The 27,832-nt window shown below is 45.1% G+C and overlaps 1 protein-coding gene across 2 annotated transcripts; it reads left to right on the plus strand.

The window, feature by feature from the left end:
- The first annotated feature begins 5,761 nt into the window (after window positions 1–5,761).
- On the plus strand, window positions 5,762–27,832 carry thbs1b (thrombospondin 1b). Of its 2 annotated transcripts, none has more exons than XM_078233315.1 (22): window positions 5,762–5,872; window positions 6,485–6,586; window positions 6,701–7,251; window positions 8,039–8,114; window positions 9,030–9,223; window positions 9,317–9,445; window positions 11,320–11,413; window positions 13,383–13,559; window positions 14,485–14,661; window positions 14,793–14,966; window positions 15,109–15,236; window positions 15,322–15,474; window positions 16,487–16,705; window positions 17,213–17,320; window positions 17,848–18,007; window positions 19,884–20,002; window positions 20,816–21,050; window positions 21,209–21,436; window positions 22,188–22,459; window positions 23,889–23,986; window positions 24,142–24,281; window positions 25,633–27,832. In XM_078233315.1, exons 2-22 carry the CDS (start codon window positions 6,514–6,516, stop codon window positions 25,638–25,640), a joined length of 3,513 nt encoding a protein of 1,170 aa, XP_078089441.1. In that variant the 5' UTR covers window positions 5,762–5,872; window positions 6,485–6,513; the 3' UTR covers window positions 25,641–27,832. The 2 variants fall into 2 exon arrangements, with proteins under 2 accessions (XP_078089441.1, XP_078089440.1); XM_078233314.1 differs by lacking the exon at window positions 5,762–5,872 and adding an exon at window positions 6,058–6,196.

A 27,832-nucleotide genomic window follows, 5' to 3' on the forward strand; every position in this document is an offset into this window, starting at 1 on the left:
TGTGCAGAGTTTGCATGTTCTCCCCGTGTCTGCGTGGGTTTCCTCCCACACTCCAAAAGACATGCTGGCTAGGGTGCACAGGCCATGCTAAATTCTCCCTCAGTGTACCCGAACAGGCGACGGAGTGTGGCAACTAGGGGAATTTCACAGTTACTTAATTGCAGTGTTAATGTAAGCGTTACTTGTGACTAATAAATAAACTTTAACTTTAAAAAGATCTGTGCTCAAGATTACAGTAAATTGCAATCTATAACACTGAGGTGTAGTCACTGTTGTGATGTAGGAGCTAATTTGCATACAGAAAACTTTCACAAACAGCATTTTGATATGGGCCAGATAATCTGTCTCTCAATGATGTTCATTTATGATGTGGAGATGCCGGCGTTGGACTAGGCTGGGCACAAGTAAGAAGGAGCAGCACTCCGAAAGCTCATGATTCCAAATAAACCTGTTGGACTTTAAGCTGGTGTTGTGAGACTTCTTACCATGCTTATTTATAAGTAAGTATTAGCCTTGCTCTTGTTCAAAATACTGCCCTGGGATCTTTTATGTGCTGATTGAGCCTCAGTTTAACATTACATCCCGAAGACAGAGCCTTCGGCAGTGCAGCACTCCCTCAGTTAATGCAGTGGAGCTTTTAGATTTTGATGGTTGGTGTGGGATTTGAACCCAGAACTTAGTGACTCTCAGATAAGAATGCTACACTGCTGAGACTGTCACTCATTGTCTGAAATGATATTGCCATGGATTAGATTAAAATAGATCCCACAGCCACTCTCCTCCCTCCCCCCACGCTCCCACTAGAAGCATAGGACATGTTCTCATAGAATAGAATCATGGAATCCCTACAACGCAGAATCCATAGAATCACTACAGTGCAGAAGGAGGCCATTAGCCCATCGAGCCTGCACCAACAACAATCCCACCCAGGGCTTATCCCCGTAACCCTCCATATTTACTCTGCCAATGCCTCTGACACTATGGGGCAATTTAGCATGGTCAATGCACATAACCTGCACATCTTGGTACTCTAAGGGTCAATTTAGCATGGCCAATCCACCTAAACTGCACATCTTTGGAGTTTGGGAGCAAACCGGAACACCTGACGGAACCTCACGCAGACATGGGGAGAATGTACAAACTCTACACAGGCAGTTACCCGAGGCCGGAATTGAACCCGGAACTCTGGCGCTGTGAGGCAGCAGTGCTAACCTTATCCAGTGTTCAGAACAAGATGGGATTGCTTCACTTGTATACATTACCTAGTCAATTAGAATGTTAAAATTAGCATCCTCGCAGCCTGTTCCCTCTGTGAGAACATGTCTAATTTACATAATTACACCTCATAATTCAGCCTTATTCCCACAATTATGTTGATTGTTCTGTATTCTGTACACGCTGCTCTAAGTGCAATCACACAGATGATTTATAAAGTGAAAGTTTTACCGCTCTGTACAGCTTGAATATTGATCTTTTAATACATCTCAACATCCAAATTGGTTTATTCACTGCAGCCGAACAGTATTTCAATAACTCCAGTTTATGGTCAAACTGGAACTACCCTCCCCCTGCCCCCCACCCCCAACCATGACCAAAAAATATTGCTTTAATTTTCCATCTAAGTTATTTTAAGTTGCGTGGCGCTGCCTCTCATGACGTGCCCTGGGAGTCAGCAGCATCTAGACCTGAGCACATGGGAACTTGATACATTCTGAAGTGAACAGCTCCTGACCTCTTGTGTGAATGACTCTGTTGGTAATCGAGGTTAATCCCCCAGGCATGCACTCCTGAATTAATACCAACCTGAGGTATTACAGCAGTTAGTGTGTCACCTGTCGGGGTGACATGGTAGCACAGTGGTTAGCACTGCTGCCTCACAATGCCAGGGACAATTCCGGCCTTGAGACACTGTGTGGAGCTTGCACGTTGTCCCCGTGTCTGTGTGGGTTTCCTCCAGGTGCTCCAGTTTCCTCCCACAGTCCAAAGATGTGTAGGTAGGTGGATTGGCCATGCTAAATTGCCCCTTAGTGTCCAAAGATGTGCAGGTTAGGTCGATTAGTCATGGGAAATGTATTTGATTACGGGAATGGGATGGAGAAAGAGAAAGTAAAGGAGGTAAGATATTCTGTCAGAGAGAGTCGGTGCAGACTTGATGGGTTGAATGACTGTCCAAAGATGTGCGGGTTAGGTTGATTGGCTAGGTTAAAAATTGTCCCTTAGAGTCCTGAGATGCGTAGGTTAGAGGGATTAGCAGGTAAATATGTGGGGGTAGGGCCTGGGTGGGATTGTGGTCGGTGCAGACTCGATGGGCCGAATGGGCTCCTTCTGCACTGTAGGGTTTCTATGATTTCTATGATTCTATGATGATTTCTATTCTGTATATCAACTCATGTGTCTATCTACCCCACTCAGTAACCCATTAGTAGTCAAAGCTAAGTCTGTACCTCATGGCTAATTGTCTGTATTTTCCCCATCCATTCTCCATAACTGGCTTTATAAACCTCACAGATCCTTGGCAAGATTGGTCCTTCCAGGACAGAGTTGACCCAGGATACAAATCGACATGCTGAGAGAGAGGGCAACCTGGTTGTCAATTCAAGGGTGCATGCCTGGGGGATCACCCCAGATTCCAAGAGGGCCATTCACACAAGAGATCAGCGGCTGTTTACTTCAGAATGTATCAAGCTCCCATGTGCTCAGGCCTAGAAGCTGCTGACCCCCAGGGCATGTCTTGAGGGGGAATGGTATGCAACAGGTATGGAAGGGGGTAGACCTCAGACCTGGCCAGGGGATGCATGGAATATGCCTCCAAACAGAGAGAAGGGGGATTGAGAAGAGACTCAAAAGCAAAACACTGCAGATGTTGCAATCTGAAACAAAAACAGAAAATGCTGCAAAATCTCAGCAGGTCTGACAGCATCTGTGGAGAGAGAATAGAGCCAACGTTTCGAGTCTGGATGACCCTTTGACAGAGCTAGAGACAAGGAAATTCTGTCGGAGGGAAGAACAGTACTTCTCTCTCCACAGATGCTGTCAGACCTGCTGAGATTTTCCAGCATTTTCCGTTTTTGTTTCAGATTCCAGCACTCGCAGTATTTTGCCTGTATCTTAGTGTTTAACTCACTGTCAATTCTCTTCTAGAAATGCCTACCCTGAACAAGTACTGCCCTTCCCACCGACAGAATTTCCTTGTCTTTAGCTCTGATGAAGGGTCATCCAGACTCAAAACGTTGGCTCTATTCTCTCTCCATGGATGCTGTGAGACCTGCTAAAGTTTAAAGTTTATTTATTAGTGTCACAAGTAGGCTCACATTAACACTGCAATGAAGAATCCCCTCGTCGCTACACTCCGGCGCCTGTTTGGGTACACTGAGGGAAATTTAGCATGGACAATGCACCTAACCAGTACGTCTTTCAGACTGTGAGAGGAAATCGGAGCACCCGGAGGAAACCCACGCAGACACGGGGAGAACGTGCAGACTTCACACAGACAGTGATCGAAGCCGGGACCCTGGCACTGTGAGGCAGCAGTGCTAATCGCTGTGCCACCGTGCCGCCCCTGAGATTTTCTCGCGTTTTCTCTTTGAGGAGAGAGTTACTTGAAGAGAGTGTTGTTCACCGTGAGTTCTATACCTGCTCACTGCCCCACCCCCACCCAATCAGCCGTACAAACACTTGGCTCGAAAGTGAAATCTCAGGGTTGACCCCAGATTGAGATTTTTAACCTTTGACAAGGTTAAGTGGGACAAGACATTTGCAGAAACTGTGCAGTCAGTGTGTTTGGATTTGGTAAATATTGTGTTTGCTAATCCTTCTTTGAACCACGTGCATACCGGTGCTCTGATATAATGAAACCCTGGCTACAGTCTCTCAGTCAGTCCTCAAAGGGAGAAGTGATATTGGTAAAATATCTGTCAGACTTGGCGGAAGTGTGTTCAGGTATGGAGCAGAGAGAGCGAAATATTCACACAATTCCACGAAATCTCGATGAAGCGGATCTCCTCCGGGTGCAGCCAAAAGGGAAAGAATTCACCAACGTCAAAAACTATTTTGAGGGTCAGGTCTCCAGTGACGTGAAGGACTCGTGGAAAAACCAAATAAGCAGAATAACAAAGACATCCAAATTTTAGAGGTTTGACTCAAGTGGGTATCAACGAGTTCCTTTGTTACAAGTATTTCCAGCCTCAAAGCAAAATTGCAGTAATTAGAAAGTTATTCTGTGGTTCCCAGTACATTCTCTATTACAGAAATAGAGTTACATATTTCTCTGTTTGCACGATGTATATAAATGTATACATAACACTACATTCTGCACCCTCTCCTTCCCTTCTCACCAATGTACTCTATGAACAGTATAGTGTGCAAGAAACAATACTTTTCACTGCATCCCAATAACTTGGCTCCTAGTTATTAACCTTTAGTGCTGATTAACTTAAAGTGCAACGAGATAACATTGGGGTTCCAAATGCTTGAAAAATGTTAACCTGTGTGAAAGTGAGGTGTATTACAGACTCATTTAAATATAGGATGAGTGATAATAAATCCAATCAAATATTAAGCCTATCTTTCTCTATGCCCTATCTGTAACTGCAATACTATATTCTGCACCCTCTCCTTTCCTTCTCCCCTATGTACTCTATGAATGGTATGGTTTGTGCACAAGAAACAATACTTTTCACTGTATCCCAATATATGTGACAATACTAAATCAAATCAAATATTAAGCTGATCTTTCTCTACATCTTATCTGTAACTGCAAAACTTTATTCTGCACCCTCTCCTTTCCTTCTCCCCTACATACTCTATGAACAGTATGTTTTGTCTATATAGGGTGCAAGAAACAATACTTTTCACTGTATCCCAATACATGTGACAATAATAAATCAATCAAATATTAAGCCTATCTTTCTCTATGCCCTATCTGTAACTGTAACACTATATTCTGCACCCTCTCCTTTCCTTCTCCCCTATGTACTCTATAAATGGTATGTTTTGTCTGTATAGCGCACAAGAAACAATACTTTTCACTGTATACATGATGTGGAGATGCCGGCATTGGACTGGGGTAAGCACAGTAAGAAGTCTCACAACACCAGGTTAGAGTCCAACAGGTTTATTTGGTATCACGAGCTTTCGGAGCGCTGCCCCTTCATCATCAGGTGGAATCAGGTGGAATCACAAGCTTTCAGAGCTACCTCTCCACTCACCTGATGAAGGGGCAGCGCTCCGAAAGCTCGTGCTACCAAATAAACCTGTTGGATTTTAACCTGGCGTCGTGAGACTTCTTGCTATTCACTGTATACATATGACAATAATACATCAAATCAAATTAAAACGTATACGTGCATGTACACATGTACTCAAAAGGCAAGTTCTGGTGATGTGGGGGTTCTGATTAAACGTAGTTTCGACTGTGGCTTTGAGATGCTCGCCCTCTGTCAAGACACTTTCTAAGTCGAAACCTCACTCGAAATGAAACGACACACTTCCCCCTAGTGGGTAATCCAATAACAGCTCCCAAACTCTGCGCCTACCGCTTCCGAGCGAACCAGAATCCTTGGAAGTATTTTTTAAAACACATCTTTCATTCACTTGAGAGACATAATTTCATCGAGATGTGTTTCTTAAAAAATAATTTTCTTAAACCGCACCATCCTGTTCTGGGAAGGTTGAAAGCTGTGTGAACACGTGTTTCTAACGCTGTGTTAAAGTGCAGTGAGGAACAGGCTGATGGCAGGAGGAGGTGCTAGGCTGGACTAGGAGCTCTCGGTGATATGATTTGAGTGTGTTGGCTGGGCTCCAGCGGAATGCGCCTAATTGCTTTCCTCGCTGCGGTCTGACTGCTTTGGAACTGTATCCCTCTTGTTGTGAGGTGAGTGAATAAACACAGGCTCGCTTCCTCCCCGGCAGCCAGTGATTGGCAGAGACTGGAAGAGAGGAATGTGAGAGGGTATTTAAAGGAGGACACACTCCAAGCTGCACAGTAGTATCGCTCTCCGACACTCAGGGAGAGAGAAGGGGGCTGCCTCTGCAAAGCGTTGGGGAAGGAGAAGAGAGAGAAGTATTTCGAGTCCTTGGGAAACTAAGTGACCAGATTTGCAGAGAGATCTCGCTACATTCAGGATTTGTGACCCTCTTTCACCCATCGAAGAGCGATTACTGCTGCATAATCCATTTGAAGATTGAACCTGTACCGGTCAGTGTAATTTACCTCCAGTGGCTGCAATTTCAATCATTGTTTTTTAAGTTTGAAAGTGTCAGAAGAAGGTTTATATTAACACTGCAACGAAGTTGCTGTGAAAATCCCCCTATAGCAATTTCAATCATTGTTTTAAGTTTTAAAGTTTACCTTTCAGTGTCAGAAGAAGGTTTATATTAACATTTGAATGAAGTTACTGAAAATCCGCCTAGAGTAATTTCAATCTTTGTTGGAAACTGTATGAGGCTTAAAAGGATTTTCCCTTTCATCTTTCTTTTACGTTAGGTTGGAAGTCCCTCTTCTGAATAAAGAAAATGAAGCAACTACAAAGAGGTTTCCTGCTCCTTCTGTTAATGGTTCTGGTCTGTTTTGCCAAACGGATTCAAGGTAAGTTCTGAAGCCCATAATGAATCATTTGGGTCTGTCTGCTTGGGTGGCACTTTTCCTGTTACTGATTTTTCAGAGTGACTGAAGCATTTTCTCCCCCCTCTTCCCCCCCAGACCCTGGAGTGGATGGGGTCTTCGATATGTTTGATATCACTGGGTTGACCCGCAAGAATGTTGGAATCCACATGGTGAGAGGTCCCGAGTCCAGCAGTCCGGCTTACCGGATCCTCAACCCCGACATCATTGCCCCGGCTTCCCAGCACAGCTACAGCGAGCTGATCGACCACATTCAGCAGGAGAAGGGCTTCATCTTCCTGGCCACCCTGCGCCAGATGAAGAAGAGCCGGGGCACCCTGGTGGCCATCGACACGCTGGAGGGCACACGAGTCTTTGAGATCCTGTCCAACGGCAAAGCGGACACTCTGGATCTGAGCATCACCATCGCGGGCAAGCAGAGCATGGTCTCCATCACTGATGCCCATCTGGCCAATGCCCGCTGGAAAAACCTCACCCTCTTCGTGCAAGAGGACGTGGCCACTTTGTACGTGGGCTGCGAGAAGGTCAACAGGGTGGAACTGGAGGAGGCGATCCACAAAGTGCTGAAACACGGGGACTACAGACTGAGGCTGGCCAAAGGAGGAGTGGGTCTGAGGGATAACTTCCAGGTAAGTGTGTCAGAGAGAGGTGGAGCGCACACATACAACAGACAGAGAGGAGAGGGTGGAGCAGACACAGACACACACACAGGTGATAGAGAGATATACACACACAGATAGGAGAGGGGGAGCAGACAAAGAGAGACAGGCAGGGGACAGACAGAGAGACACACCGTCAGATAGAAGAGGGGGGAACAGGCAGACAGAGAGGAGCAAACAGATACACGCAGAACAGTCAGATAGGAGAGTGGGGAGCAGACAGAGACGGGACAGAGACACAGTGTGTGAGAATGGTCAGACCACACACACAACTGTCGGATAGGACAGAGAGGAGCAGACAGAGGACGGACAATGAGAGAGAGGCACAAACAGACACATAACAATCAGATAGGTGAGGGGGGAGCAGACAGAGAGAGACAGGGGACAGATAGTGAGAGAGAGAGGAACAGACAGACACGCTGGGGTGAGAGAGAGACGCAGACACACAGATAGATGAGAGAGGGTCAGACAGAGATACAGTGAGAGAGACTGGTATTTCAATGTATGATTTGCATTGTTAAAGAAAGTGAACAGGCTTCCCGTGCACGAATATTTGCAACCCTGAATCCTTATTCTTAAATGAATTGGGAGCAGAGACAACTCACCGAGCGTGAAGGTGGCGAGCTCTCATGTTAACCCAGATTAAGATGTGAAATTATTGACTGTTACACTGACATGTGGCTGAATACACTCGGGGAAAACCCACGGGTAATCTGTGGCTAACTGTTCCAATTGTGCCTGTTTGTGTGTGCCACAGGGAGTTCTGCAGAATGTGCGTTTTGTCTTTGGAACCAACATGGAGACAATTCTGATGAATAAGGGCTGCTACAGCTGTAAGTATTGATTTAACCCGGCTGTGTCCCGGCCAGGGCCGCTAACATTGCTGTCAACACACTGCAAATGTAGTGTTTTAAATAGAGTTATAGCAGCAAGTCAGCTCCGAGCAGTTGTAGTGATTTACTGATGTAGTGTCCTGTGGAATAGACAGACAAACCATGCTTTCATTTGGGAAGCTAGGCTTGGGATTGTATCAGAATTAATCCAGCAACAGCCAGTCTGAATGCCTAACTGAAGCACCGGTTTAGAATCTCTGCGGTGCAGAAGGAGGCCAATCGGCCCATCTAGTTTGCTCCAAAAGAGCATCTAGACCCTGTTCCTGTCATCCCCATAACCCAGTGCATTTACCATGGTGAATCCATCTAACCTACACACCTTGGGGACAATTTAGCCTGGCCAATCCACCTAACCTAAGATGTGCAGGTTAGGTGGATTGGCTAGGCTAAATTTGCCCTCAGTGTCAGGGGGGTTAGCAGAGTTTGCAGTTACAGGGATAGGGCCTGGGTGGGATTATTGTCGGCAGACTCGATGGGCCAAATGGCCTCCTTCTGCACTGTAGGGATTCTATGAACCTGCACATCTTTGGAGTGTGGGAGGAAACTGGAGCATCCGAGGGAAACCCACGTAGACATGGGGAGAATGTGCAGACTCCACACAGACAGTGACCCAAGCCGGGTCCCTGGCGCTGTGAGGCAGCAGTGCTAACCATTGTGCCACTACTATATTTTCTGAGTGGGAAGGGACTTATGCTTGCGTCAGTCTTTGTGTTAAGAGGTTAAAATGGAAATGAGCCCTGTGCATTGATGTGAATATAACTCCCATCCACTCGACTTACCCACTCATCTTCCTGAAGCATTTGAGAATGTGTTGCATTGGACAATGGCATCATGAAGCTGCTCCTCTTTTTATAGCTTCCCGAGGGATTCTCTCCTTGCCTATTGGGGGTTCAGAAAGCCCGGCCATCAGGACCAATTTTTATGGTGTCAAAACCAAGGACCTTCAGTCGGTTTGTGGCATCTCCTGCGAGGAACTGTCCAACATGTTCACCGAACTTCAGGCCCTCAGGACCACCGTTACCCAGCTGGTTGACAATGTCCAAAAAGTGGTAAGGGAATGAATGGAATCACGTCTTCTGTAAGTTACCTTCTCGGATCTGTGTGGGCTGTAATTAACAGTCATTCCCTCCCTCCTCCCCTAGATGGCCGAAAATGAATTAATTGCCGACAAGATTAGAATTAGACCAATAGGAGGCTGTGTTCACAACGGTATCGCCTACAAAAACAAGGACCAATGGAAAGTGGACAACTGCACGGATTGCACATGCCAGGTAAAAACGCGCAACGCCTGATCCAAGCGGGAATTTAACTTGCTTTTCCAAATGCCACTTTAGCAAAGATTTTCAGAGTATAACATGTGTTTTTTAAAGTTTTTGTTTATTCATTCATGGGACATGGGTGTCGCTGGCTAGGCCAGCATTTATTGCCCATCCCTAGTTGCCCTTGAGAAGGTGGTGGTGAGCTGCCTTCTTGAATCGCTGCAGTCCAGGTGCTGTGGGTTGACCCACAATGCCGTTGGGGAGGGAATTCCAGGATTTTGACCCAGCGACTGTGAAGGAACGGCGATATATTTCCAAATCAGGATGGTGAGTGGCTTGGAGGGGAACATAAGAACAAGGAGCTGGAAGAGGCCATCTAGTCCCTCGAGCCTGCTCTGCCATTCAATAAGATCATGGCTGATCTTTTTGTGGACTCAGCTCCACTTACCCCCCCACTCACCATAAGCCTTAATTCCTTTACTGTTCAAAAATGTATCTAGCCTCAAATGCTTCACTGGGCAAGGAATTCCACTGATTCACAATCCTTTGGGTGAAGAAATTCCTCCTCAACTCAGTCGTAAATCTGCTCCCCCCTTATTTTGCCCCCTAGTTCTAGAACTTGCAGGTGGTGGTGTTCCCATGTATCTGCTGCCCTTGTCCTTCTAGATGAAAGTGGTTGTGGGTTTAGAAGGTGCTGTCTAAGGATCTCTGGTGAATTGCTGCAGTGCATCTTGTACACACTGCTGCTACTAAAGTTTACTTATTAGTGTCACAAATAGGCTTACATTAACACTGCAATGAAGTTACTGTGAAAATCCCCTAGTTGCCACACTCCGGCGCCTGTTCGGGTACACTGAGGGAGAATTTAGCATGGCCAAAGCGCCTAACCAGCACGTCTTTCAGACTGTGGGAGGAAATCGGAGCACCCAGAGGAGACTGATCACTTGACAAGTTTTATTGCTTGCATGGGAATTTCCTGGTCTCACAGCAGCAGGCATCTGCTGCACCAGAACCGTCACTGTCCATTGGCAATGCTGCAACAACCATCCAAAAGAACATTGCTAGCTTTGGACATTGGGACTACCTGACCAGAGCGAGCAGATTGTTAGTTTTTGAGTCGTGAGTGTGTATCTGTATGGAACAGTAAGAAGTTTCACAACACCATGTTAAAGTCCAACAGGTTTATTTGGAATCATGAGCTTTCAGAGTGTTGCCCCTTCATCAGGTGAGTGCTTCGAAAGCTCGTGCTACCAACTGTTGGACTGTAACTTGGTGTTGTGAGACTTTTTACTGTGCCCACCCCAGTCCAACACCGGCATCTCCACATCATATCTGTATGGAAATACTGTCTCGGGCAATGTTTTCAGGAGGAAAAGGGTCTGTGCCAAATATGATCTGGACTAAACTTAAAGGAACTGAATATTTGGAACTACATTAAAAACTTTTTCCAAAATGGAATGTGAAAGCCATAATGTTTGTAACTCTATCAGGGAGTGAAGTTGCGGATAATTGAAAGGTTCCATTGTGTTGCCCAATAATGATGTAAATCAGTAAAATATGTGGGATGGACACAATAATATTTCATCTGGCGCGTGAGCTGCACTGCCTAACTATTACAAAGCATTCCACTGCAGTTCCGAGCGTAATAAGGGTTTCCTGGTTCCTCAGTGTCACGTGACAGTATTCAGCCTCTGTCACTGTCTAGCTGGAGGCCAAAGTCAACGGACAAATAACGAGTTGGAAAAAAAAACTGATTTTAACCAGCTGCTGCTACTGTGCTTCTGCCAGGGTGCTTTACAAATGGCATCGCTGTCAGACACATGCTCGGAAACTCATCCTCTCTCTAAGGTTGCCCACTCAATTTTTCTGTTTCTTCCTCTTTCCAGTCATCTATCACCTTTTGCCAAAGGATTTCCTGCCCTACTGTGTCCTGTGCCAATGCTGTCGTCCCAGACGGGGAATGCTGCGCCCGGTGTCCATGTAAGTCCTGGAGAAACTTTTCTAAATTCTAAGACTTATAATCGAAGAACTGATATGTTTAAGTAGAAAGGGATGGGTGGTGTGAAGTGACTCGAAGAAATAGGAACAGGAGTTGGCCATTCAGTCCTTTGAGCCTGCTCCGCCATTTAATAAGATCTTGACTCATTAACTCTGACTACACTTCCCGCTGCCTCGGCAAAGCAGCCAGCATAATTAAGGTCCCCATACACCCCGGACATTCTCTCTTCCACATTCTTCTGTCGGGAAAAAGATACAAAAGTCTGAGGTCATGTACCAATGGACTCAAGAACAGCTTCTTCCCTGCTGCCGTCAGACTTTTGAATGGACCTACCTCGCGTTAAATTGATCTTTCTCTACACCCTAGCTATGACTGTAACACTACATTCTGCAACTCTCTCATCTCCCTCTCTATGAACAGTATGCTTTGTCTGTGTAGCGCGCAAGAAACAATACTTTTCACTGTATGTTAATACATGTGACAATAATAAATCAAATCATGACTGATCCAACACTTAGTAAGTCCACTTCCCTGCCTTATCTCTTAACCCTTAATTCCCCGACTGGGGAGAGAGGAGCATGCTAGAGGCAGAGTAACTATTAAATGAGTGATATTGACACAGCTAGGCAGGTTTCAGCCAATATTTCCATGAATAGGTTGGTTCTTTGTAGGGGAGGCGAAGATGGAGCGTTTTATAAACCGTTCGGCTAAGCAGCAAATAACAAGCATTGACATTCCTGCGAAATCAGTCCTTTTTTGTTTCCTCATTGCGGAGTTCATTGGATTGAGTTGGGAACTATTTATGAAATGTTGCCCATTAAGTATTTGGACAGTGGCATCTGTGGGGAACACTAAGAAATCAGGATGCAGAGGTTAGAAACCTAGAAAGCAAAATAACTCGAGTTTTTGGAATACTGCGCCCATTATGCACAACTCTGAATGGTGCCCTACTTGCTCAAGTCAAGATAAAAGATTGTCCGTCGCTTAATGTTTTGATATGGATTCAACCCTCATTGTCACAGACTAAGGAGGTGTGGGTTGAAAGCCTAGATATGAGTTGAGAGAGATAGCAGGTTTCACCCAAGTGCTGTATGGAGGTGTTAGCAGTTGCCAGGAGCAAGTGTATTTGACACAAAAGGAAACATATACAGACAGCAGAATATGGAGTTTGTTTACATTTTATACATTATCCCTGAAGGCAGAAAGACAGGTTAATAGGGTGGTGAAAAAGGCATATGGCACACTCGCCTTTATCAATCGGGGTATAGATTACAAAAGCAGAGAGGTCATGTTGGAGTTGTGTAGAACTTTGAGGCCACAGCTGGAGCACTGTGTGCAGTTCTGGTCACCACATTATAGGAAGGGCATGAACGCACTGGAGGGGTTGCAGAGGAGATTCACCAGGACGCTGCCTGGGATGGAGCATTTATAAAGAGGGGTTGGATATAGGCTTGGGTTGTTTTCTCTGGAGCAGAGAAGAATGAGGGGCGACTTGATTGAGGCGTTCAAGATTATGAGGGGCATGGGCAGGGTGGATAAGGAGCAGCTGTTCCCCTTAGTTGAAGGGCCAGTTACGAGGGGACACAAGTTAAAAATGAAGGGTTGGAGGTTTAGGGGGTATTTGAGGAAAATCCTTTTTTTTACTCTGGTGATGATCTGGAATGCGCTGCCTGGGAGGGTGGTAGAGGCGGGATGCCTCACATCCTTTAAAAAGTACCTGGATGAGTACTTGGCACGCCATAACATTCAAGGCTATGGGCCAAGTGCTGGCAAGTGGGATTAGGTGGGCAGGTCAGGGCCTTTCACATGTTGGTGCCAACTCGACGGGTCGAAGGGCCTCTTCTGCTCTGTAGGATTCTGTGATTATTCGAGGGGTGTTGCATAGCACAATATGCGACAAACTTCTTTCATTCCGGGACTGCTGTTGACGTGAGCTTAACTTTCCCACAGCAATTCCAAATGAATCTGAGGCTGGCTGGTCTCCATGGTCGGAATGGACGCATTGTTCTGTCACCTGTGGAATTGGGACCCAGCAGCGAGGTCGCTCCTGTGACCGGATTAACAGCAACTGTCACGGGACCTCTGTCCAGACCCGCAGCTGCCACCTGGAAGAATGTGACAAGAGATGTGAGTTTTTTTCACCCACCCCAACCTCTGTTACTATCTGCTTGTATTGCGCCAAGACAATAAGATGGTGACATTTAACACTCAATATCAGCGTACCTGTCTGTGTAGGTTACATTGCTTCCATTTCATAGAGAAGCAGGAACCCCAGTTCCCCAAGCTGAGCCAGTTCAGAGTCATTACTGCTTCACAAAGTCTGGTGTCCACCATGTAAATTGTCAACCGATTGTCTCACGGTTAGAGAGAGCTGGAATGAATATGACCAAAACCCAATAAATGTGGAGCTCCTGTGGTGCAGTGGGTTAACGTCCCTGCCTCTGAGCCAGAAGATCGAGTCCCACCCCAGGACTTGATGGCCGAGGAAGGTGCATCAATAACACGGCCAAACAGTTTGCATATCAACCTGCAAGTCCTTCTAAACACGCCAGTGGCTGGCGGTAAGATTGGGGGAGTCCTGGTGAGCCACGCTTGATGTGGAGTGGCGTCCTTCAAGCTATAAGCTCCTGGCGACAGACCCGTGACCTGTTCCGGGAATAACTAGCTATGGAAACACAAAAGTCTGCCTGCCTTAACTTGATGTGGAGAGGTCGGCGTTGGACTGGGGTGGGCACAGTAAGAAGTCTCTCAACACCAGGTTAAAGTCCAACAGGTTTATTTGGAATCATGAGCTTTCAGAGCGCTGCTCTTTCATCAGGTGAATGTTGACTCACCTGATGAAGGAGCAGTGCTCCGAAAGCTCGTGATTCCAAATCAACTTGTTGGACTTTAACCTGGTGTTGAGAGATCCCTTAACTTGCAGCTACATAAAATGTTGGTTGAATTCTGGGTCTGTCCACTCACCATTGAACTCTGTACAAGAGAACAGCCCACTGGTCCTACAATGGTCAGCAAAACGGTGATTCTTAATGTTTTACTCTTGTTGTTCCAGTCAAACAAGATGGCGGTTGGAGCTACTGGTCCCCTTGGTCATCTTGCTCAGTAAGCTGTGGAGCTGGTGTGATCACTCGCATTCGCCTGTGTAACTCGCCAATGCCACAAATGGGTGGCAAAGATTGTGTGGGACCCAGGAGGGAAACTGAAAAATGTGAACAGGTCCCATGCCCAAGTGAGTATTGGCCTCGGGTGAAGAACCTTGCAATGCATGCTTAAGATATGAGACCCTATTCCGAACAGTCGCTGAAAACTAGATTGTAGAACGGGTGCAAGATTCTCAAAGCATTTCATTTTGTGTTTCAGTTAATGGAAACTGGGGTGTCTGGTCGGTGTGGAACTCTTGTTCTGTCAGCTGTGGGGGAGGAATACAGAAACGCACACGCCTTTGCGACAGTCCAGCACCTAAATACGAAGGCAAAGACTGTGTGGGCGAATCGCGGGAGACGCAGCTTTGCAGCAAACTGGAGTGCCCAATTGGTAAGCTTCTTCATTCTCATGTTGTCTACACTTTAGTAACGGTTATAACGGGACAGTTTTGTTTCTTGTTGTCTCCCCCTTGTGCACGCCTTCCAACATTCCAATCAGCACAAGGCTCACGTGTCAATCGTCTGTATTACAGATGGATGTCTGTCAAATCCATGCTTTGCTCAAAGCAAATGTACCAGCTTCCCAGATGGCTCCTGGAAGTGTGGCCCCTGCCCCAGTGGTTACAGAGGAGATGGCATCCACTGCGAGGACATTAATGAGGTATAGTCCTGTGGAATTCACTTTCTGTTTTGGGCGCATTGTAGATTCTAGTTCTATATATCAATTCTGTTTAAATCTCTTCCAGTGCAACGAAGTACCTGACACTTGCTTTCATGTCAATGGAGAGCACAGGTGTGAAAACACAGTGCCAGGTTACAACTGTCTGTCCTGCCCACCACGATACACAGGCGCTCAACCATTTGGCAGAGGCATTGAAGAGGCTACGAAGAACAAACAGGTGAGATTAAATCATTAACTTCGCATATCAGCTGTGGCTCAGTAGGTAGCACACTTGCCTCTGAATTGTGAGGGTCTGAGTTCAAATCCCACTCCAGGACTTGAGCTCTCAAATCAAGGCTGATGCTCCTGTACGGTAATGAGGGAGCATCGCACTGTCGGAGGTGCTGTCCTTCAGAAAGGATGTTCAAATAAGGCCCCATCTCATGTGGATATAAAGGATTTCATGGAGAAATTTAAGGGGAGACAGTGGCCGGAACTTTCCGTGGCCCACCTACCTCAGGAATCGGAGCGGGCGAGGGGCAGAGCATGGGAAGATCCATTGACCTCGGGTGGGATTTTATGGTTTCAGGACAAGCGAAGCTGTAAAATCTCTCCCAGTAATGCCACAGCTAAGGCTGTGAGAACATGGGTTCAAATCCCGCCATGGCAGCTGGTGGAATTTAAAATCTGGAAATGAATAAGCTAATTGTGCCCACAAAACTATCATCACTTTAAAAACCCATGTGGTTAACTAATATCCTTTCGGGAAGGAAATCTGTCATCCTTAATTAATCTGACCTAAATGTGACTCCCGACCCACAACAATGCGGTTGCCTTTAATTGCCCTCTGAAATGACTTAGCAAGCCACTCAGTTCAAGGGTAATTAGGATCGGGTAACACATGCTGGCCTTGCCAGTGACTCCCGTATCCCATGGGAGAACAAAAACTCTCGGATTACCTATATAAAAAAAAATCAATTGCAATGAACCCATCCCAGTGACCCATTCTTTTTGGGTAACCTTACACTGAAATATAAATCAGTCTGCAAGGCAAGACACAGGGCGGGATTTTCCAGCCGCGCTCACCCCAAGCCCGCCTGGGGTCAGCGGACCTTCGCATAGTTCCCCCCCCCCCCCCCCCGGCCGTCTGCTACGATTCCCGTGCTGGGCGGGATGGGAAAATTCCAGAATATTGGACAGTGAAGCTGTGAGACTCGGATGATAAACTGAACATGTTTCTTTTGTTCCAGGTTTGTGAGCCACACAACCCTTGCAAAGAGGGGACACACAACTGCAACAAGCATGCCAGATGTATTTACCTGGGCATCTTCAGCGACCAGATGTTCCGTTGTGAGTGCAGGCCTGGCTTTGCTGGCAATGGCATCATCTGCGGAGAAGATACGGACTTGGATGGTTGGCCAAATGAAGAGCTCACCTGTGTTGTCAATGCTACTTACCACTGCAAAAAGGTAAGCGCTCATTGCTAGTAAACTGGGAGCTGCCTGACTCTTTCTTTTTAAATCATCTTAAATTCATTACCCAGTGAGCGTGGTTAAGTGCTTAAGTCAATGTGTGATGGGTTGCTGCCTCCCAATGCAAGGCCTATACAATAAAGACAACACATTTTTTATACCCTCGGGACAAATAGCATTGATGTACTTAGTGTGTACTACAAACAGAAATCTGAGTACTAAAATATTAACTTGTCTGTTTTTTGGTGTAATAAATCTGCAGTATGTCAGGAAAAAGACAGGGTGTGGATTGAAACGACACTTCTGTCAGCCTGTAGTTATAAAAGACTTCTGCTTGGATGCGCGATTTTTTTGTTAGACAGCTGGCTTTTAAAGTGGAATCAAAAAGAAAATGTCTTCAAGCTCAACCCCTTACAGCAGCTTCTTTCCATGGTATTAAACTGACAGCACTTTGGACAGCGATTATAATACACATCGACAATGCAATCCCTTTATTATTCACAGGACAATTGCCCATTCCTCCCCAACTCTGGACAAGAAGATCATGATAAGGATGGAGTTGGTGATGCCTGCGATAACGATGATGATAACGACGGCATTCCAGACGAGAGGGTAAGCCTGTGAGAGGAAGATATTCGACTCCGTGGCATTCTGCAAGTGTAGACAATACTAACAAAACAAACCCACATTCCGACCTATGACATTGATTCAGTCAGAGAAAACATCTCTCCTGTGGAATGAAGGCGAGATTCACGGGGAGCTATGCAACCTGTACACATAGCACGCAGCTGGCAAAGCTGTCTGGCCCTTGTCTCGGGTACCTGAGAAACCTACACTCAGAGTGCAGCACCACTCAAAGGGAGCTTTCTTCTGAGTTTACTCTTTGTGTTTTCATGCACATAAAAAGATTCTGTGAGACATGAAGGAGATTCAGCAAGCCAACACTAACCTTCGAGGTTCTGTTCCAGCTATTTGACACCTAGGTGTCCACAATCGTCCCTCTAAGTTTCAGTTGAATAATAAGGGACTTTGAGAGAACAGATTAAATACAGTCCACTTTATAAATTTGTGAGAACGTTATCCTTTCTTTCATTTTATTTAAAACTTCCATCTAATTGTCTGACTACTTATTTTCTCAGGACAATTGCGCATTCTTGTTCAATCCTCGGCAGTACGATTACGATCGGGATGATGTTGGAGATCGCTGTGACAACTGTCCTTACGACCACAATCCTGACCAGGCTGACACTGATGCAAATGGAGAGGGAGATGCCTGTGCCATCGATATTGATGGAGATGGTAAGAATACCCAATTTGTCAATAAAACATAGAAACATAGAAGATAGGAGCAGGAGGAGGCCATTCAGCCCTTCTAGCCTGCTCCGCCATTCATCATGATCATGGCTGATCGCTCAACTCAATAGCCTAATCCTGCTTTCTCCCTAAACCTTTGATCCCATTTGCCCCAAGTGCTATATCCAGCCGCCTCTTGAATACATTCAATGTTTTGGCATCAACTACTTCCTGTGGTAATGAATTCCACAGGCTCACCACACTTTGGGTGAAGAAATGTCTCCTCATCTCCGTCCTAAATGGTCTACCCTGAATCCTCAGACTGTGACCCCTAGTTCTAGACTCCCCCCACCATCAGGAACATCCTCCCTGCATCTACCCTGTCTAGTCCTGTTAGAATTTTATAAGTCTCTATGAGATCCCCCCTCATTCGTCTGAACTCCAGTGAAAACAATCCTAACCTAGTCAATCTCTCCTCATACGTCAGTCCTGCCATCCCCGGAATCAGCCTGATAAACCTTCGCTGCACTCCCTCGAGAGCAAGAACAAGAAAGAGATCAAAACTGCACACAATATTCTAGGTATGGCCTCACCAAGGCCCTGTGGAATTGCAACATCCCATCCCTGCCCCTGTATTGTAAATCCTGCAAATGATCATTTTTTGACATTAGTAGTGAAAGCTTAGAAACAGCAGAGAAAGATGCTATATGGCCCTTTATGGTTATGCTGGCTCTTTGAATGTGTTATCCAATTTGTCCCATGCAACCATCTCCAGAGCGGCACAGTGGTTAGCACTGCTGCCTCACAGCTTCAGGGACCCGGGTTCAATTCCGGCCTCGGGTGACTGTGTGTGGAGTTTGCATGTTCTCCACGTGTCTGCATGGGTTTCCTCCGGGTGCTCCAGTTTCCTCCCACAGTCCAAAGATGTGTGGGTTGGGTGGATTGGCCATGCTAAATTCTCCCTTAGTGTCCCCAAGATTAGCGGGGATTAGTGAGTAAATGCGTGAGTTCCCAGGGAGAGGGTGGGGGAGAGGGCCTGGGAAGATGCTTTGTCAGAGACTGAGTCAGTGCAGACTCAATGGGCCGAATGGCCTCACCCGCACTGTAGGGATTCTATGATTCACCTGATCATGCCTTGCCAAGATCTCCTTTTCAAATATTCATCCAATTCCCTTTGGAAAGTTACCATTGAATCTGTTACCATGTCCCTTTCAGGCAGCGTCTTCCATTTCGTAACCATTCAGTGCGTAAAAACAATCTCCAGTTCTTTTGCAAATGATTTTAAACCTGTGCCCTCTGGTTACTGAGAATCCTGCCAGGGACAACAGTTTCTCCCTATTTGCTCTAACAAAAACTCCTTAAATTTGTATTGGCTGTGTGAAATCTCTGCTCGAGGGGAGAGCACCTGCAGTTTCTCCAGTCTCTTCACTTGATTTATTAGCCTGCAGTTAGTGCGTCAATGCAAGGGAAGCACAGATTTGTGCCGAAGGAGGCCCATTCGCCAGATTTTACCGCCCTGCCTGCCGCAGAATGGGAGCGGGCGAGGGGCGGACAATGGAAATGTCCATTGACCTCGGGCGGGAGTTTCCGGTCTCTCTCGAGCGAGGCTGTAAACCCGTCCAATGTGTCTGTGCTGGCTCTCCTAATGCGCAGTCCACCCACTTCCATTCTCCCCCCTTCTCCCCGTAACCCTGGACATTCTTCCTCTTCAGATAACTCCCTTTCTGAATGCCTCCCTTGACCCAACATCCAGCCACACGCTCGGACAGTGGAAAACTGTTTTTGTTTGAGTATAATAACGGAAACTCAGTAAAAAGAGGTCAATTCTAAAGTTCCGCATTTTCCTCTGAACAATGTTGCTACTAATGCTTTTGATTTCCAGGCATTCTGAATGAGAAGGACAATTGCCCTTATGTGTACAACGTTGACCAGAGAGACACAGATCTAGACGGTGTTGGTGATCAGTGTGATAACTGTCCACTCGAACACAATCCAGAGCAAGTAAGTCTCTCTCAGTCTTCAATTAATACCCGCCAGCAAGAGTTTATTAGTGTCACAAGTGTAAATATTAAGTGCCCATATTTAAGCCAGGTCTTTATTGCTGCCAATATATCCTGTGTGTCAGTTTGTACCTGCAACTCACCAACCTTATTTGGAGTTTAAAGTTTTAAAGTTTATTTATTATTGTCACAAGTAAGCTTACATTAACACTGCAATGAAGTCACTGTGAAAATCCCCTAGTTGCCACACTCCGGCGCCTGTTTGGGTACACTAAGAGAGAAATTAGCATGGCCAATGCACCCTAACCAGTACGTCTTTCGAACTGAGAGGAAACCTGAGCATCCAGAGGAAACCCACGCAGAAATGGGGAGAATGTGCAAACTACACACACACACAGTGAATTGAACCCGGGTCCCTGGTGCTGTGAGGCAGCCGTGCTAACCACACTGCCACCGTGCTGACCAGAAATGGTTGGCATTTCAATCTCTGCAGCATAACTATGTCAGCATAACAGAACATGAGCGTAACAAAAGGCCTAAGCTAATGGGCTTCAAGCTATGTAATTATAACAGCATAGTGACACCAGTTTGTAGAGTCAGGTGTCGACCTAACACACCTGTGTATCCAGCTGTACAGGTGTTGCAGCAAGAGCACAATACTGTACCCACACAACACGTGTACCATTCCAGAGATTCAGCTTAGGCTTGTCAAAATCCTCCTCGCCTTGGGCTATTTCTCTGTTTGGTTATTCGGAACCTTGGTGCTGGAATATCCAAAGTGTCAAACGTGGACTAATACCTTCTCTCTTTTCAGACTGATTCGGATTCTGACCTTGTGGGAGACAAGTGTGACAGTAACCAGGATATTGATGAGGATGGCCACCAGAACAATCTGGATAACTGCCCCTACATCCCCAATTCCAACCAGGCGGACCACGACAAGGATGGAAAAGGTGATGCCTGCGACCACGATGATGACAATGATGGCATCCCTGATGAAAAGGATAACTGTCGGCTGAAAGCCAATCCCAACCAGACCGACTCCGATGGTAAGAGAATAAGAATTCTACGTTCACGATACGATGATCATTTCTATTGGAAACTGGGATGAAATGACAATTGGGACTAATATGGGGGGAAAAAGGATTCAGTTATATCTTGAGGATGCGTTACTTTGATTGAAAGACATCACTTCTCTTTTTCTCAGGCGATGGACGAGGAGATGCTTGTAAGGATGATTTTGATGGGGATAGTATCCCGGATATCTATGACGTTTGTCCTGAAAACTTTGAAATCACTGAGACCGACTTCCGCAAATTCCAAATGGTACCGTTGGATCCTAAAGGAACCTCCCAAATTGACCCCAACTGGGTCGTCAGACATAAAGGGAAAGAATTGGTACAGACGGTGAACTGCGACCCCGGCATTGCTGTAGGTGAGTGGGGAAGTTCTACACATAAAATAGTATTCACTTTCTTAAGAAAGCAGTATGTTCTTTTAGCTAAGACATTACTAAGGTAAGTTGTGAACAGCACTGTGGGTGTACCTACACCACATAGACTATAGCGGTTCAAGAAGGCAGCTCACCACCACCTTCTCAAGGGCAATTAGGGGAGGCAATGGCCTAGTGGTATTATCACTAGATTATTAATCCAGAAACGCAGCTAATGTTCTGGAGATCCAGGTTCAAATCCTGCCACGGCAGATGGTGGAATTTGAATTCAGTAAAAAAAAAAAAATCTGAAGTTAAGAATCTACTGATGACCGTGAAACCATTGTCGATTTTCAGAAAAACCCATCTGGTTCGCTAATGTCCTTTTGGGGAAGGAAATCTGCCGTCCTTACCCGGTCTGGCCTACATGTGATTCCAGAGCCACAGCAATGTGGTTGACTCTCAACTGCCCTCTGAACAAGGGCAACGAGGGATGGGCAATAAATGCTGGCCAGCCAGCGACGCCCATGTCCCATGAATGAATAAAAGAATAACTAGGAATGGGCAATAAATGCTGGCATGACCTGCAATGCCCACATCTCATGAAATAATACATTTTAAAAAGCTGCTTCTTTCTGAATGAGCCTAACCATCTTGTATATATGATATAAATGTGCTCCATGCCATTCAAATGACTGATTGCAAGCGAAAATGATTTATTAATAAAGGTCCTTGCTTTTTATTTCTTTGTTAGGATATGATGAATTCAATGCTGTGGACTTCAGTGGCACTTTCTTCATCAATACTGAACGAGACGATGACTACGCTGGATTCGTGTTTGGCTACCAGTCCAGCAGTCGTTTCTACGTGGTAATGTGGAAGCAGATCACACAGACGTACTGGCTCGACACACCAACCAAAGCCCAGGGCTACGCTGGACTCTCCATCAAAGTGGTGAACTCTACAACTGGTCCAGGAGAGCACTTGCGTAATGCGCTCTGGCACACTGGGAATACAGCGGGACAAGTATGAGAACTTCCTGTGTACAGTATAAATATACCGAGACTCATGCATGTTTTGCACCACACCTTACGGACAATTAAAGTAGCATTGATACAGCTCATAGTAAGGCTAGTATAAAAAAGTCATCCTGCCAAGAGATTGTGTTTTTAAAGTCATCTAGTGTCTACTTTATCAATCGTAAGCATTGTAGGGTTGTTAATTGCAAAGTATTTAGAAGGGAAAAGATGACTTTGGAGATGACTCTTAATCCAGAAACTCAGCCAATGTTCTGGGGACCCGGGTTTGAATCCCACCAGGGCCAGAAATTTGTGGTTTAAGAAAAAGGACGGCATGGACAAGTTGGGCTGAAGGGCCTGTTTCCAAGCTGTAAAACTCTACAACTCTATGGCCGGAGTTTTACTGCCTCGCCCACCCCAGAATCGGGACGGGCGAGGCTCGTAGAACGGCATTAACTCCATCAGCCTCGGGCGGGCAAGGCGGTAAAATTCCGGCCTATGACTCCATTTCCCGTCCCACCCGCCATGGGAATCGTTGCAGGCAGGACAGAAAATCTGGCAAACTGTTTCAAAATCTGAGCTCGGGCAGGAATTTCCGGTCTTGGAGCGAGCGCGGCTGGAAAATCCCATCCGGATGTTTGAAACTGAAGCAGACAATTCGGACACAATGAACTGATAAAAGATTAGCACAGTTATTCTAAAGTATCTATCAATACAAAATAAATTATCTTTACCTGAGGGAGCAATATGTTTTGTTGGAAGAGGCATAGGTCAAATCCATTGAGCCTGTTCCATCATGCACCTAGATCATGGAAGAGCAAGATCCAAAAAAAAGCATCTATTTTACTTTCTACTATTAGTCTCTCGATACAGTTGCTGTGAAGTTACTGACTAATAACAGCAACCAATCTCTATCAATTATACCCAGTAATGCCATGAAGTATGATGTGGAGATGCCGGTGTTGGACTGGGGTAAGCACAGTAAGAAGTCTCTCAACACCAGGTTAAAGTCCAACAGGTTTATTTGGAATCACAAGCTTTTGGAGCGCTGCTCCTTCATCACTCACCTGATGAAGGAGCAGCGCTCCGAAAGCTTGTGATTCCAAATAAACCTGTTGGACTTTAACCTGGTGTTGTGAGACTTCTTACTGTAAATCCCTATAGGAGAGAACTTTACACCCATGGCTCCAGTCATTGTTTCCCTCCTAAGTACGTTGCAGTTGACAACCCTATAAATGCTTGCGATTGATGAAGCAGGCGCTAGATGACGTTGTAAATACATTGACATTTGCAGTTAGGAGTGGCCTAAACAGTTTGCCACCTTTCTTTTATCTTGAAGATTTTGCCTCTGCAAACAGTATGAGCAAAACTACTGTTATGCCAACTATTTGTATTTTACCATCGATTAAGTGTTGAATTCATTTGTCTTCCATTAGGTTCAAACCTTGTGGCATGATCCTCGCAACATTGGTTGGAAGGATAGGGCTGCTTACAGATGGCAGTTAACCCACAGACCCAAGACTGGATTCATCAGGTAATTAGCTGAAAGCATATACCTTGTTACCCGACCACATCACCGACAGTACCCCATTCGGGAAGAGTTTGGCCATTGAATCGCAACAATAAACCGTGAAGAAGTCTGCTGGGGTTAAAAGTTTCTGACGTCAGATTGTTTGTTATTCTCACCAGAGTCGTGATGTACGAGGGGAAAAAGATCATGGCAGACTCTGGGGCTATCTATGACAAGACCTACGCTGGAGGACGCTTGGGTCTCTTTGTCTTCTCTCAAGAAATGGTTTACTTCTCTGATCTCAAATATGAGTGCAGAGGTAAGGACTGCGCGATTAGCATGCAAAAAAAAACAAATTCCAACTCACGGCCAAGTTTCAGAGATAGTATTAATTGCTCATTGTGTTTGGTGTCCCTTGCTAATTCAGCATGGAGAATAGATGTTTCCTGGAACATAGGAACAGAAGTCAGCAAATTCAGCCCTTCGAGCCTGCCCCATCATTCAATCAGATCATGGCTGATCTCTCCCTGGTCTCAAATCCACCACCCCACCTGTTCCCCATATCCCTTTTTTATTAGAAATATATCTATCTCCCTCTTGAAACCATTCAATGATTCAGACTCCACCGCGCTATGGGGCAGCGAGTTCCACAAATTCACCACCCTCTGCGAGTAGTTGTTCCTCCTCATCTCAGTTTTAAATCTACCGCCTCTCAACCTATACCTGTGACCTCTTGTTCTAGTTTGCCCCATAAGAGGAAACTTTTGGTCTATATTTACTTTATCAATCCCTTTTAAAATTTATATACCTCAGTCAGATCCCCTCTCATCCTTCTAAACTCCAGTGAGTACAATCCTAAACTGTTTCATCTCTCCTCAGACGTCAACCCTTTCATCTCCGGAATCAATATGGTGACCCTCCTCTGAACTGCCTCCAATGCCACCACATCCTTCCTCAAATAAGGAGACCAAAACTGGACACAATACTCCAGATGTGGTCTCACCAACACCCTCTACAATTGCAACAACGCTTCTCTACTCTTATACCCCATTAAAAAAATTAATAAGAGCAAGAGAACTTTAATAGTCTAATACAAGCACATAAAATAACTGTAAGCAGAGGAATTGCAATGAAGGTTTACCAGGCTGATTACTGGGATGGCAGGTCTGTGATATGAGGAGAGACTAAGTTAGTTAGGATTGCATTCATTGGAGTTTAGAAGAGAGAGGGGATCTCATAGAAACTTATAAAATTCTGACAGGGTAGATTCAGAAAGAATGTTCCTGATGGTGGGGGATTCCAGAACTAGGGGTCATAGTTTGAGGATAAGGGGTAAACCTTTTAGGACTGAGATGAGGAGAAATTTCTTCACCCAGAGGGTGGTGAATGTGTGGAATTCACTCCCACAGAAAGTAGTTGAGGCCAAAACATTGTGTGCTTTCAAGGAAAAATTTAGCTATAGCTCTTGGGGCTCAAGGGATATGGGGGGGGAAGGCAGGATCAGGCTATTGAATTTGATGATCAAAATGAATGGCAGAGCAGGCTCAAAGGGCCGAATGGCCTCTTCCTGCTTCTATTTTCTATGTACCTGAGAATTTAAAGGGATTGTATTGTAGCTACGGATTCCTGATTTAGGCTGTGACTAACGTTGTTGTCATCTTTTCACACAGATTCATAATGTCAACATTCCTGGATGTGGAAATGTTTGAAAGCTGGTGTTGCACCTTTCTCTTCCCTCGGAACAAATCCTGGGACCATTGTTTCCTTCTTCCTTGTTTTTCCTTTCATTCGTGGAACCGTAGGCACACGACCTGCATCGGCTGATAGAACTCACTGGATCTTATCAACGTAAAATACAGCAAAGGAATTTCTCCACCGCACCGCCCACCCGCCCCCCCCCCCCCCCCACCCCAATAATCACAACTGACTCATTGTAACTTGCTTTTCTTTCCCCGCATCTGACAAACTGCAATCCCATTTTTTAAAAAAATATATACCTCTGTTACATCAGGGAAGAGCTTTTACTAAGCAGCATTCCAGTCCTACAACATCTCCTAGTTGGAGGTCCCATGAATGGAGATTGCACACTGTAAATGAGACTATCTCTGCTGTGGACAGTTATTTAATAATAAAAAAGGGCCATATATATATGGTGAAAAAGATAAATGAGGTTTAAATGAACAGCTTAAAGAGCTGTTCAACTTAGGGGTTAAAAAAACAGCTTAGGGTTTAAAAAAGAGGGGCGGCATGGACAAGTTGGGCCGAAAGGCCTGATTCCATGCTGTAAACCTCTATGCCTCTATGAATTGGTGGGGTAAGGTCTTGTTTGTGAAACATGTTTAGAAGAAACCATGGAGGAACTGTTACATTTCTTTTTGTACTGGACCTTATTTGTCAATAAATTAATATTACTCACAACAGTGCATACACCAGTGGCACGTGCAAAATGAAAATCTAATCGTCCATCCTGCTTCCCCCCAACACCCCCCCAACAAAAAAACAGCCAGCCCTCTAGATACGAGATGACTAAAGTAAGCCAGAGGCTGGAGCATCTGTCTTCAGGTCCTGTTGCCCAGAGGGAAAGTGGAAGGTCTCACACACACACACACACACACAGCGCCACGGTTCCCACAGGACGGCACTGTCATCAGCTGGGGCTTTGCTTCCCAAGTGAAGCAGGTCTGACGGTGACAAGCGAGAGTTGTGTCTGGTCAATCTCTGCATGGGAAGGACATTTGCTTTGAAAACTATGGTTAAAAAGGCACAAGCGGAAAAGTTGTGAGAGGTTCTTCTTCTCTTTCAAACTCATGATTGCCAAAGTGGCAACTTGTTCTGCCTGTAGATAACAAATAAAATTGTTAAATGTCGTCGATTATTTATTTTCTTATCCTGGATGAAATAAGATTGAAAGACACTTTAAAAAGAAAAGGCGGCAGACTATCCCTGAGAGTTTATCACTAGTCTTTGTGTGTGCGTTGTAAGATTGTAAATACAATTATTATTTATTAACATTGTTCCTATATTGATGCTTGCTAGTTTAGGATACTTTTTTTTTTTGTTCGTTTGAAAGTTGTGTCTTACTTGTTTGTTCGAAAAGGGCAGCCAACTGGTGAGGATGAAAGTGGGAGACTCTTCCGAGTCTGCAATCAGTGTGGGCAGTCCTATTCATTCTGCTTAACAAAAGCATAGCCCTCGGTAGAAGAGCCTAGAAGCTGTGTTTTCTTTTCTCTTCAACCGCCTCTGCGCGGATTGATTGATATCTTTTCCAAAAAAAAAGTGAAACTTCTCTCTGTACAAATATTACCTCATTGTTGTATGATCGATAAGAACCTTTGGATCAAGTAGCAGAAAGCCTTGCTCACGTGTCTAAAGTCTCTCGAAGCTACTGTAGTATAAAAGAAAAGGCTGTGTACATAGTCAAAAATTTATTTTTGCAAGAAGAAAAATGTATTGCCCCCAGTAAGGAAACAGCATTATAAACAACAGCTGTGTGAGGTGGGGGTTGTTAATTCTCCCCAGACTTCCTGTACGTCATTTCTCTTTTTTTTAAAAACAAAATAAATATTTGTATAAATTATTGAGGTTTTTCAGTTGCAACTTGTAACACTTAAGCAGGTAAACAAATCTCATTATTTTGTAGATATGCTATTTAAAGTAATTTATCGGGAAATGTTAGTTAGCATTTCTGTCTGTACGAAATCTTTTTGCACATTGAGTTGAAGATGTTGCTTTTTATACATTTTTTTTTTAATCATTAGCAGTTGCTTCTTTTGTACACCTCTCTAACAATTTTACATATAAAGCTGTTTAAATTCATACAGTGCTGTTTGTGACAAAACATTAAATGACAATAAAACATATAGAAACCTA

The sequence above is a fragment of the Mustelus asterias genome, chromosome 18, assembly GCF_964213995.1.
Source record: "Mustelus asterias chromosome 18, sMusAst1.hap1.1, whole genome shotgun sequence".
Taxonomy (NCBI): Eukaryota; Metazoa; Chordata; class Chondrichthyes; order Carcharhiniformes; family Triakidae; genus Mustelus; species Mustelus asterias.

Excerpts from the sequence above, each read along its gene's own strand:
- thbs1b (XM_078233315.1), top strand. The coding sequence starts at position 6,514 with ATGAAGCAACTACAAAGAGGTTTCCTGCTCCTTCTGTTAATGGTTCTG. Across the intron at positions 7,252-8,038 it reads GTCTGAGGGATAACTTCCAG|GGAGTTCTGCAGAATGTGCG; the intron begins GTAAGTGTGTCA and ends TGTGTGCCACAG. Across the intron at positions 14,662-14,792 it reads TGAACAGGTCCCATGCCCAA|TTAATGGAAACTGGGGTGTC; the intron begins GTGAGTATTGGC and ends TTTGTGTTTCAG.